Source organism: Falco cherrug, chromosome W (genome assembly GCF_023634085.1).
Source record: "Falco cherrug isolate bFalChe1 chromosome W, bFalChe1.pri, whole genome shotgun sequence".
In the NCBI taxonomy this organism is placed as follows: Eukaryota; Metazoa; Chordata; class Aves; order Falconiformes; family Falconidae; genus Falco; species Falco cherrug.
In genome coordinates this window covers 8,302,880-8,316,173 of record NC_073719.1, presented here as the reverse complement: position 1 = coordinate 8,316,173, position 13,294 = coordinate 8,302,880, and the positions used below count along the sequence as shown (strand labels likewise).

The following is a 13,294-nucleotide window of genomic DNA, read 5'->3' as shown; positions in this document are numbered from 1 at the left end:
TGCAGATTTGCTAACTAAATCTGGAGCATTGAAAAAATACAGAAGAGTTCTGAAATTCATATCCCCTTAGTATGCTAAAAATATATTAATGGCATCAAAGCACCTAAATCTTTGGAATTTCATCACTCGGTATTTATTAGGCTCTCACCACACTGGACAAGGCAGAAGAAACAAATGTTGTGGCATTTGTACATTTGGTGCATCCAGCATTTCTCTAGTCAAAGCATAGCACCTGAATGAGGGCAAAATTAACCCCACAAAGACTGTAGAGCACTTTTGGTATACAAAGGATAGTTGTAACATGGACTGATTCTTTATCTAATTTACTTTATACTATTTTTCTTTAAATAGACTAAAATGATATTGTTTCCACTATAGACTAAAACTATGCTAAACTATATACAACTATGTCTATTATAAAGCAAATTGATATTACACTTCTTAAACTCACAAGTCTATTGACACTGATTGTGAATTATATTTCTTAATATATAAGCTGATTTTAAAAACAGTAAAATTATTTCTAAGGTAATAAATGGTCAAAGATCATTTTACAGCAACAGGGATATTTAAAAAAGAAAACTGCAATATACTATAACAAACTGCCTTAGGGTAATCCTCTCCCTTTTTTTCTATGGAAGTTTCTATGAAATAATCCAATACTTTTAAGATTGAAGCTAACAAAAATATTTCACTTCAACATTTGATTTCTGGATTTAAAACAATTTCTCATTACAGATGTTGCAAAAGCCAAAGTAGCAGGTATGTTTGAATAGGCACTTTTTCTTTTCTTTTAAAAAATACTTACACATCCATAAATAGTACATAATCTTTACTGTCTTCTGGAATTCTACAGGAATGTCTACAGAAAAGTCCTGGTAGAAACATGGACCCACTGGAAAATTCTCAGGAAGAGGTGGCCAGTTATTTTTTCTATCTGTAAAACAGGAAAAAGAAAAAAAAAGAAAAAACAGCACTTTATAATACAGTTTAAATCCCTGTATACTAGAAAGAGATACACATTTGGACTTGTTCAAATTGTTTTATGCACAAGTTTCACGAGTGTATGAATAACTTGAGCTACCAAACCCCAAGAGTTTTATTAGCAATCCTCACACAATACTGAAAATAAACTTCAGAAATAAAAGACAATGAAGTGCAGACAGATGAAATTACAATATTTTATCTATGTGAAAGATTAAGCAGGCATCTGACAGTTCCTATAAAGTAATGAGAAAAGATAATTCTTCACAAAATTTCTCAGAGTTCCCTGACTTATAAATGCACATTTCCCTAAGTCCTACCACACTCTCATATTTTGTGGAACAGAGGGGACTGAAAAGCATTCTCCATTCTTACAGTCTTGATATTTCTAACACCTGGATATCTCTAACACTTAGAACTAGTTCCCAATACAGTTTACAGCCAAAGCTTTACCTAAAATCCCATAAGCCTGAAGAAAGGCAGCTATTTAAATGATCTAAACTACTTTTTTGTTACAAGAAGCCCTACGGCACCAATATATTTTGATACAGTTGTGTGACAGAGTGAGGACATCACAAAAGACAACACAATATCAGACACTTGGATTTCCTGTATGCTGATCTGCTCACAGACTAGAGTATACATTCTGCTGAACACAAGTCATACCAAGCATAGACTCAGAGATTCAACTGAGAGAACTGCAACAAACCTTTACCGTAACATTTCAAATTCTGGATGTAAGAGATACATTAATCACCATATTCCAAAAGTGGAGCTGAACTAGTGACTAACCTAAAGGCACCTTTATTTGAAACTATGATGAGGTTTTGCTTGCAGTTTTTATCTTTAACCATATCTTTACTAGCAGTTCATCTGGTAAAAACAGAAAACTTGCAAAACTTACACACTTGCATTATTTCTTATTTCTTTCCCCACTCAGACAAGATGAAGTTGACAGTTCTGTCCAAACAGGTCCAAAGCACTAAGTATCTGTTAAATTTCCTGCCTCTTCCACTGAACATTTTTTATCAAGCCTTTTAGAGTAGGGGATTTACAGAGGGAGCATACAGAAGGTAATCAAGTAATATTCCCATCCATATTAAAAACTTCTTTGGGATTTCTTATATGAAAAATATTTTATAATAATTCAGATCATTCTGTAGTATATGGTTATTTCTTTCAGGACAGACAGTGTCAAGATAGAGTCACAGAAAAAATCAGATATCTGATGATAGTTCAAGTTCTTACTTAAGAATTTTATTTGATGTGCTTTCCCACCCCTGTGGCACAGGTTTCAAAATTTTCAACTAAGACTGAAAGACAGCTTGGTGAGATTGTTTGAGATCAAAAACCAAGTGGCCTTTTTCTAAATACACTTTGGATACTCATATTCCAAGATTGTATCTTGATAAGCAAAGAGCTAGCTCAGTTATTTCATTCAATGCAACAAATTACCATCTCAAGGCCTATTAACATAACTTTAATGGCATGCCTACATTATGAATGCAGACACCCCCGAACTAGCTTCATGCAAGCCCAGAAATGGATTTTCAGGCATGCCCAAATGAACTAGCTGAAATAGGAAGCAGCACACTTTAATAAGCTAAAGTGCAATACTGCACAGGACCTGAGCAGAGAAGACCAAAGGCATTGAGCTGAGCAGACCTACTAGCTTGAAAATTTGTAGCCAATTGCATATGAAAACAGTGTCCTAGATGTGCATCCAGCATCTTAAATCAAATGCAAATAGCTAGAGTACTGTTGCAAAAGACCTTGCCCTCCAATCAAAAAATCTCTACAGTGTTTCCAAGAGTGTGCAAAAGAAAAAAAATCAGAAGGAAAAGAATATTGTTCTCCTCAGTAACAACATACAATTTCTGGTTTGCAGCATCTTTTATGCAATCATTTGGCAAAATTCCAATATCCTCTTTAAAGCTTTAAGAGCTCTCTCTATTCAGCCTTCCTAAAGAATCCTTTAGATTCTTCACGGACTCTTCAAGCACTTTGATGTGAACAACTGCAACCTAATAACACAGTCCATATCCATTTTAGAAATATCCTGAAGCATACACGGGGTATCAGAGTTATGTTCTACAATACAGATGAACAAAACTGTCCCTGAAGCCTGGAAGAGTCAAGTCATCAATCCAGACCATAACATAAGTTAGTGAAATTAGATGAAGAGCAATATATGGAGAAGGAATTGAAATAAAAATGAAAAAAAAAATCATTATCTGGGAGAAGAGGTACAGAGATTAATAAAGAGACTGAAAAGAATAAATACTGAGAAAATAAAAATGCTTTAATGTAGGGACAATATCACCGTGATTCTTTTCCTTAGAAGAAAAATAGCAATTCCCCATTCCCAGCTTCTAGCATATGACTGGCATAAATTTCCCTGAGAATTTGAATTACTAAATGATTATGCAATCTGGAATTGTACCACAGGAGCAAAAAAACCAGCACATGAAAAAACAAGAGTCAGAATTCTAGATACAAGTGAAAAGATGACACAAAGTCAACCTTGCATACAGTGTTTTGGGTTTTTAGTTTTGTTTTCTGTTTTTTTTCTAACTTCAGTCTTAAGTTTTTCCTTTTGAAAAGGAATATTCCCATAGATCTATTTCTAGAAAAGTATCTTCAGTTAAGAGGCTGTAAATCTTCTCATTTGTGAAACTGCAGTACAAAAACTGATGGTTTCACATAGCACACTTACAGTTTGTCTCAAAATGACATAAGGATCTTGACTGTTGGTTCCAGTGTCATATGAAAAAATAAATAAAAGATTAATAATAGAATAAATCCTTCTGCTATTTGCATAGAATATTGTGTCTGTAACATACCAAAAGATAAGAAAATATTTCAAAATAGGAAAGTTCTCCCACAGCTATAAATGCTGACAGAAGAGAGACCAAAGAGATGTTCCTTGTGAAGTTACTTTTACTTCTTCTCAAACTGCTTACTTGGATATTAGCCTTAAATAAAAATAGCTGATAGCAGAGAGCAACATGTAACATATGACTGTTGTGACTTAACCCCAGCCAGCAACTAAGTACCATGCAGTCAATCAACCACTCCCGCCCACCCCGACCCCAATGGGATGGGGAAGAGAATCAGGAAAAAGGTAAAACCCATGGGTTCTGATAAGAACAGTTTAATAATTGAAATAAATTAAAAATAATAATAGTAACAACAACAACAATAATTGCAATAAGAGGAGAGGGAGAGAAAAGAATAAAACCCAAGGGGGAAAAAAAGTCATGCACAATACAATTACTCACCATGTGCTAACCGATGCCCAGCCAGTCCCCAAGCATTGATCAGTGGCCCCCAGCCAACTCCCCCTGGTTTATATACCAAGCATGACATTCTATGGTATGGAATATCCCTTTGGCTAGTTTGGGTCACCTGTCCTGGCTGTGTCCCCTCCCAATTTCTTGTGCACCTGCTCGCTGGCAGGCCATGGGAAACTTGAAAAGTCCTTGACTTAGGGTAAGGACTACTTAGCAACAACTAAAACATCAGTGTGTTATCAACATTATTCTCATACTAAATCTAAAACACAGCACTGTACCAGCTACTAGGAAGAAAATTAACTCCATCCCAGCCGAAATCAGGACAGTAGCCACCCCATATTCCATACCATTTCCATCATGCCCAGGTCCATCCCACACATCCCTGTTAACCACCATCACATTTCCAGTAACACGATATGTTCATATATACACACACAGAGATATCATTCCCTTAGTCTATGAGCCATCCCTCTAAAATGTCCATTCAGTTTGTTTAGTCCATGACTTTGGGCTCCATATGTCGTAACAGTCCTTCAGGGCAGGAAAGATGGTGTGTGGTGTTGGACTGTTGCAGGTTGAAGCTAGTTCTGATTCCATCACCTGCTCTACTTCTCCTGTCTTGCTAAAGTTCAATCTTAATTAATGTAACTTCATTAATGTCCCTCGGGAGTCAGGTTCAGATCGCCAAATCCGGAGTGGCTTAGATGGGAGCCGTGAGGTACCCAGTGCGGTGATGGGCATGTAGCCGCCATAGAAGTGATAATATACAGTGTTGTATAGCATTTAACATCAGAATTTAATTCATTGGCTATTCTCCCAAAATCAAATCCCCTTGAGGCATACATCGAACTTCCCCATCTACCTACATTACCCACCAAGTGCATCCAGGTCTTTGAGCAAATGCAATCCCATGGATGGATTTCCCTTTGCCTGAGGCAGGAACGACCCACACTGTTTTCCCAACATATTTCTAAGGTGCACTACAGGAATTTTAACCCCCTCTACAGTACATAAAAGCTTTGACTGGCCAGGGCCAGCTCGATTGGCAGATCCCCTAGCACTGCCTAACTAGGTGACTTTTGCTAAATGTGCATCTCAATGTTTGAAAGTTGCACCACCCATTGCTCACTGTGGTCTTTAACAGTCCATTACATCATTCGAATTTCCCAGAGTCTGGTGCATGGTAGGGAATGTGATATACCCACTAAATGCCATGATCTTTGGCCCAGGTGTCTATGAGGTTGTTTTGGAAATGAGTCGCATTGTCTGACTCAATTCTTTCTGGGGAACCATGTTGCCATAAACACTGCTTTTAAAGGCCCAGGATAGTGTTCTGGGCAGTGGCATGGGGCTCAGGGTATGTTTCCAGCCATCTGGTGGCTGCTTCCAGCACTGTAAGCACATGGCACTTGTCTTGGCAGGTTTGTGGGAGTGTGATATAGTCAATCTGCCAAGTCTCCCCATATTTATATTTCAGCCAACGTTCTCCATACCAGCGAGGCTTTAACCGCTTGCCTCACTTAATTGCATCACGATTCACATTCATGAATAACCTGTGCGACAGTGTCCATGCTCAAGTCCACCCCTCGATCACGAGCCCATCCATATGTTACATCTCCTCAATGGCCTGAAGTGTCATGGGCCCACCGAGCACCTTTATGTTGCAAATCTATATCTACCTGAGCCACTTCAATTTTGGCTGCCTGATCTACCTGTTGGTTGTTTAGATGTTCTTCAGTGGCCTGACTCCTGGGTACATGAGCATCCATGTGAAGTACCTTAACAACCAGGTCCTCCACCTGGGCAGCAATATCTTGCTATAGTGTGGCAGCCCAGATGGGTTTACCTCTGCTTTGCCAATTACTCTGCTTCCATTGCTGCAACCACACCCACAGGGCATTTGCCACCATCCATCAGTCAGTATAGAGGTAAAGTATTGGCCATTTTTCTCCTTCAGCAATGTCTAAAGCCAGCTTGGATAATGCCAAAATGACTCAATTCACTTTCTCCTTCAGCAGTTTCTGCAACTTGTTGTAGGGGGCTCCATACAGCTCCCACCTCTGATGCTTTCCTACAGTATGGCAGGACCCATCAGTGAACAAGGCATATTGCTTCTCATGTTCTGGCAATTTATTATACAGTAGAGCCTCTTCAGCATGCGTCACCTCCTCCCCTCTAGTGACATTCCAATATCTTTGTCTTCTGGCCAGTCCATGATCACTTCCAAGACTCCTGGATGACTGGGGTTTCCTATTTGAGCACATTGTGTGATCAGTATGACCCACTTGCTCCACGTAGCATCAGTTGCATGATGTGTAGTGGAAACCCTCCCTTTGAACATCCAGCCCAGCACTGGCAACCAGGATGCCAGGAGGAGCTGCGCTTCAGTATCGATTACTTCTGAAGCAGCTCGAACCCCCTTCATAAGCTGCCAGTATCTCTTTTTCAGTTGGAGGATAGTGGGCCTCAGATCTTCTCTATCCCTGACTCCAAAAGCCCAAGGGTCTAGCTTGAGTCTCCCCTCGTGCTTTCTGCCAGAGGCTGCAGGTAGGGCCTTTCTCTCCGGCTGTGGTGTAGAGCACACCTTTCCCTGTCCAGACCGGCCCAAGGGCTACAGCTTGAACTATCTCCTATTTAAATTGTTCAAAGGCTTGTCATTGCTAGGGACCCATCTGAAATCATCCTTCTTCCAGGTCACCTGATAGAGAGGGCTTACAATCATACTGTAGTTTGGAATGTGCATTCTCCAAAAGCCCACAGCACCTATGAAAGCCTGAGTTTCTTTCCTACTAGATGGTGGAGACATAGCTGTTATTTTGTTGATCACATCCATTGGGATCTGATGACATCCATCTTGCCATTTTATTCCCAAAACCTGAATCTCCTGTGCAGGTCCCTTGACCTTACTTTGTTTTATGGCTAACTGGCTTTCAGAAGAATTTGAATTATGTTCTTCCTTTTCTCAAAAACTTCTGCTGTATTGCCCCACACAATGATGTCATCAATGTATTGCAGGTGTTCCAGAGCTCCACCCTGTTCCAGTGCAGCCTGGATCAGACCATGGCAGATGGTAGGGCTGTTTCTACCCCTGGGACAGTCGATTCCAGGTGCATTGGATGCCCCTCCAAATGAAAGTGAACTGTTGCCTGCACTCTGCTGCCAAAGGGATTCAGAAAAACGCATTAGTGATATCAATGGTGGCATACCACTCAGCTGTCTGACTCCAGTTCATACTGAACTTCTAGCATGTCTGGTACAGCAGCACTCAACACTGGCGTTGCGACTTCATTCAGGCCACAATACTGTCAGTCTCCACTCTCCTTTCACCCCAGACTGTACATACCCATACACCCCAGACTTTCACACTGGCCATATGGGGCTATTAAAGGGTGAGTGGGTCCTGCTGATCACTTCTTGGCTCTCCAGCTGGCGAATCAGCATACAGATGGGAATCGGGGAGTCTTGGTTGGTGCAATATTGCTGCCAGTGCACCGTTTGTGGTAACAATAGGCACCTGTTGTTCTTCAACCTTCAGCAACCCCACAACAGAAAGGTCCTCTGAGAGAACAGGCAAGGTAGACAGCTGCTTCATTTCCTCCACCTCCAAGGCAGCTTTACCAAAAACTCACTAGTACCCTTTTGGGTCCTTAAAATACGCTCTCCTTAGGTAGTGTATGCCAAGGATGCATGGAGCCTCTGGGCCAGTCACAATGGGGTGTTTTTCCCACTCATTCCCAGTCAGGCTTATTTCAGTCTCCAAGACAGTTATCTGTTGGGATTCCCCTGTCACCCCAGAAATACAAATGTGTTCTGCCCCCTTATAGCTTGATGTCATTCGGGTATACTCTGCACCAGTATCTACTAGAGCCTTATACTCCTGTGGGTCTGATGTGCCAGGCCATTGGAACCACACAGTCCAGTAAAGCTGGTTCTCCCTCTCCTCCACCTGGCTGGAAGCAGGGCCCCTCTAGTCTTCGTCATATGATTCACCACCAGGGCAGCAAGCAGTGTGTAGCAGCTGTAGAGCAGAGCAGCCCTGACCACTTCCTTCTTGTGAAAATAGATTAGAATTTATTTCCATAGGATCAGGAATAAGATCAGTCCTTCCACTTTGTGTGGGAAATTGCCCATTGGAGACTGGAACAGGCTTCCTATAAGAACCCCCATTTGTGATTGTGTTTCCTTGCAATTCATGTACCTGTGCCTCTAGGGTCGAGGTATGATTTCCATCTCACTTCCTCATGTCCGTTTTGTGGTCCCACAGCAAAAAACACAGAGTGTACCATGGTGCGTACCTCATATATTCTCTCTTTCAAGCAGAAAAGCACTTACTGTTAATAACTGAGATGTGGGTATGTACAGATGAGGAGTAGTATCTAGCCTCGCCAAGTCACTGGACCAGCTTCTCCACAGCTGAGGAGGGAGGAAAAGATACTGTCTTTGTATTCATGGAGTTGGTGAGCCACTTCATCCACTGTCAGTGTCTCTTCATTGCTCCAGCTCGTTACTGCCAATGAGTTGGTATACAATGATAGTGTGCTCTGTATAAATTTCGACAACACAGAACTGAAGAATCATAGAATGGTTTGGGTTGGAAGGGACCTTAAAGGTCATCTAGTTCCACTCCCCCTGACATGGGCAGGGACATCTTCCACTAGACCAAGTTGCTCAAAGCCCCATCCAACCTGGCCTCAAACACTTCCAGGGATAGGGCATCCACAAGTTCTCTGGGCAACCTGTTCCAGTGTCTCACCACCCTCACAGTAAAGAATTTCTTCCTAGTATCTAATCTAAATCTACCCTCTTTCAGTTTAAAACCACTACCCCTTGGGCCTGTCTCTACAGGCCCTACTAAAAAGTCTGTCCCCATCTTTCCTATAAAGTATTTTCCCTTAAAGTATTGAAAGGACGCAATAAGGTCTCCCCAGAGCCTTCTCTTCTCCAGGCTGAACCACCCAAACTCTCTCAGCCTGTCTTCAATAGGGGAGGTGCTCCAGCCCTCTGATCATCTTTGTGGACCTCCTCTGGACCTGCTCCAAAAGGTCCCTGTCCTTCTTATGTTGGGGTCTCCAGAGCAGGATCCAGTACTGCAGGTGGGGTCTCATGAGAGCTGAGTAGAGGGGCAGAATCAGCTCCCTTGACCTGCTGGCCATATTTCTTTTGATGCAGCCCAGGATACAGTTGGTTTTCTGGGCTTCAAGTGCATGTTGTCAGGTCATGTTGAGCTTCTCGTCCATCAGTGCCCACAATTTGTTCTTACAGCTGCTTTTGATCCATTCTCCACTCAGCCTGTATTTGTGCTTGGGATTGCCCTGACCCATGTGCAGGACCTTGCACTTGGCCTTGTTGAACTTCATGAGTTTCACACAGGCCCACCTCTCAATCCTGTCAAGGTCTACAAATCCAGGTAGATGATGTCAGTTGCTCTTCCCTCATCTGTCAATGCTGCATTCCCATCATAGAAGGCCACCAAATTTATCAGGCATGATTTACCCTTAGTGAAGCCATGTTGGCTGCCACCAATCACCTCCTTATTTTCCATGTGCCTTAGCATAGCTTCCAGGAGGATCTGTTCCATGATCTTACCAAGCACTGAGGTGAGACTGACCACCGTGTAGTTCCCCAGGTCTTCCTTATTTCCCTTTTTAAAATTGGGGGTTACATTTCCCCTTTTCCAGTCCGTGTGAACCACCAGACTGCCATGACTCCTCAAATATGATGCATAGTTGTTGCAGAATGGATGAAAGAGAACGGCCACGGTTCCATAGAAGGACTGTGTGATACAGCTTTTGACATAAGTCTGGAGTGAACCAAGCTAGGCCGCAGCAAGAAATTACCAGACTTGCTAGAAATGGAAAATTACCAGGCTTGCTAAAAAGGGAAGAGAGATAAGGTCATGCTGACCTTGTGCCTAATGTTGTAAATAACTTTGAGGAATTCGCGTAGACAAGAGAAGAAAAAAAAAATATATGTAGTTAGCTATCCGCAGAAACCACAAATAGGAGGACGTATGAAAGTGTAATCCTTTAGAGCTTAGCCAATCAGCAGATGATTTGTAGGCATAATTAACTGGAACTGTATATAAGACATAATTGCGCCGTAATAAATCGAAGCTTGCTCTATCACTCATATTGAGTCGGCTGCTTGCTTTCCCTCGCTCGTCAAAGTGGCGCCCGAACAAGGGACCCCTAACCTTGTTCTTCACCGGACAGCGAGGACGGAGAAGCACTGGTAGCAGCGACCAGAGAGCAGAAGATCGGCTGATGCTGGCATCGTACCCGATCCGTGCTTGAGCCCAGGATAATTCAAGAAGGGGTTCGCCGTCCGTGAGCTGCTACCCAAGGGAAAAGGCTGCAACAAAGAGGACTTTAACGAGCGCGCAATGGAAAAAGAGGTAGCGCTAGCACTTTTACAACGCTTTTTAGAAAAGCGGGGAGTAGGCCCTTTAAAAGATCTGGCCAGGTTAATTGCATTAGGTAAAGCAAAAGGATATTTTGCAGATCCTGAGCATATGTTTGAAGTAGAAGAATGGCGTAATTATGGGGATTGTTTATGGGATTCAGTAATAGATGATGATAAAGCTGCTAAGAAATTAATGAAACCTTGGAGAGAAGTTATTAATTGTTTAAAAAGATATAAAGTTGAAAAACAAATGGCAGCAGCTGCTTCCAGCTGACTCGAACGGTCTGACCCGGCTGCTGGGTGACTTACGGCAGGAGGTGATTATTTTACCCCCCCTGCCTCGGGAATCCCTGTTCCTGTTGTCCGCCGACCCTCAGACCATCCTCCTCCCCCTCCTCCTCCGGAAGAAAAAGCTTGTCCCTCGGCACCACCTCAAGAGGAGGTGCAGGGAGAATCACAAGAAAGTGAAACTGAGGAGGAGACAAGTGACAAAAATGAGAGGGCAGACGATGGGAAGTTAAAAACTGATTCAGCTAATAAAACTTTTAAACTGCCTTGCCTTCACCCGCAGCCACGACTAATTCGAGTCGGTTGGGACAAAATAGTCCGAGAAGCGATGGAACAAAAAGACTTTGATGTCGTAGCTCAAATTAATCATCAAGCCTATCCAGTAATTTACACTGTTGATAATGCAGGAGTAATGACAGGAGAACATCATACTTTAGACTGGAAAATATTAAATCGGTTACGGAGTACAGTTAATGAGTCAGGTTTACATGGCGAACCTGCAAGGCAAATGTTAAACTATATTTGGAGTAGCGGAATGCTTTGTCCAGAAGACATTAAAAATATAATGAGACTCATTTTGAAACAATCACAACAGTTGTTATGGCAAGCCCACTGGCAGAAACTTTGTGAACTGTCTGTACATATGCCTCGTGCACCGAATGATCGTTTAGCGGGTTTAACAGTAGAACAATTGATGGGAACCGGGCCCTTTGCTTCTGTAGAAATGCAGATGCAATCTGGCCCAGATGTCTTATTAGAGTCTATGAGGCTAGCACGAGAAGCCTTACAAAAAGTCAAAACTACACCGGCTACGCCCTCATATATGTCAGTCAAACAAGGAAGGGATGAATCTTTTGCCTCTTTTGTAGATAGGGTTACAGATGCTATTAATCGTGCAGATATGGCTGAGTTTATGAAAGGACCTTTGTTAAGACAATGTGTGCTGGAAAATTGTAACTCTTATACAAAAGGCATTTTAGTTACTCTTCCTCTGGATGCCTCTATTGAAACCATGTTAGAGCGAATGAGCAGAGTTCCTGTAGGACCCCAAGCTCTGTTAGTTGAAGCGCTTAGGGAGGTAGGGAACAATTTAGTTAAGGCTCAGCAGCAAACATTTGCAGCCCTCGCTCCACTGAAACCTCCGGATGAACATCGAGACAGAATACACCATCGAAGGGACTATATATGTTTTCGTTGTGGACGTTTGGGTCATACGCGCCGGCAATGTCAAGAACGCCAAGTATGGTGCCGAAACTGTCAAATGAATAATCATAATACCGCAGCTTGCCGGCGTTTGGGAAACGGGAAGCGGAGCGCCAGGAGTCGCGGCGCGCCGACCCCAATAGCGGCTCCAGCAACCTGCATACCAACGACTGTCCCCAACCAGCTCCCCAACCAACAACCAACACCTCCCGCCTTCAACCAGCCACAAATTTACGACCGGCAACCCGAGGGAGCCTCGGATTGGATCTGGCAACAGCAATAGACATTACTCTACTTGATAATCATCCACAGAAAGTTGCCACAGGAATCAAAGGACCTATAATGATAAATGGACAACTTCATGGAGCTTTGCTGCTGGGTCATTCTTCCAGTGGCCTCAAGGGACTCTTTGTTTTACCAGGACTTATTGATTGTGACTATAAAGGAGAAATTTTTATAATTGTTCAAACAAGTTTTCCACCTATATATATTCCTAAAGGTAGTCGCATTGCTCAATTGATACCACTCCAACACTTAACTCACCAAATGTCTGCAATCTCCAATCACGATCGAGGGACAGATGGTTTTGGATCCACAGGAGGCTTAGCGATGTTGACTGTACCTATGAATCAACGACCACTCGCCCAAATTATTCTTGTACATGGGACTGATAAAAAACACATGACTGCACTTTTGGACACTGGTGCCGATATCACAATCATCGCACGTGGTCAGTGGCCTTCTTATTGGCCACTGCAACACGTCCCTGGAGGAGTTGAAGGAGTAGGGGGAATAGCGCCTGTTCAGCGCAGTCAACAAAGAATACAAATCATCATAGATGGAAAAACAGCGATACTACATGTTACTGTCATGCCCTTACCTAGTGGAGTGAATGCACTCATCGGAAGAGATGTGTTGAATCAATTAGGAGTAATACTTACCACAAATTCACCTTTTTAGGAACGGTCACTGTCAAATGGACTTTCCCGATTCCTTTGAAATGGCTAACAGAAGAGTCTGTTTGGATCGGACAGTGGCCGTTGAAAAAGGAAAGTCTGCAACAAGCACATTTGCTAGTTCAAGACCAGTTAACACAAGGTCATCTTAAACCGTCAACCAGT

General features: G+C 42.5%; 1 protein-coding gene across 4 annotated transcripts in view; it reads right to left on the bottom strand.

Moving 5' to 3' along the window:
- LOC129734581 (secretory carrier-associated membrane protein 1-like) overlaps positions 1–13,294 on the bottom strand; it is a 71,696-nt gene that overhangs the window by 21,178 nt on the left and 37,224 nt on the right. For all 4 annotated transcript variants that reach the window (XM_055698209.1, XM_055698211.1, XM_055698213.1 and 1 more), the window contains one exon: positions 809–937. In XM_055698209.1, the coding sequence (XP_055554184.1) occupies positions 809–937 (129 nt within the window). The remainder of the gene's footprint in view (positions 1–808; positions 938–13,294) is intronic.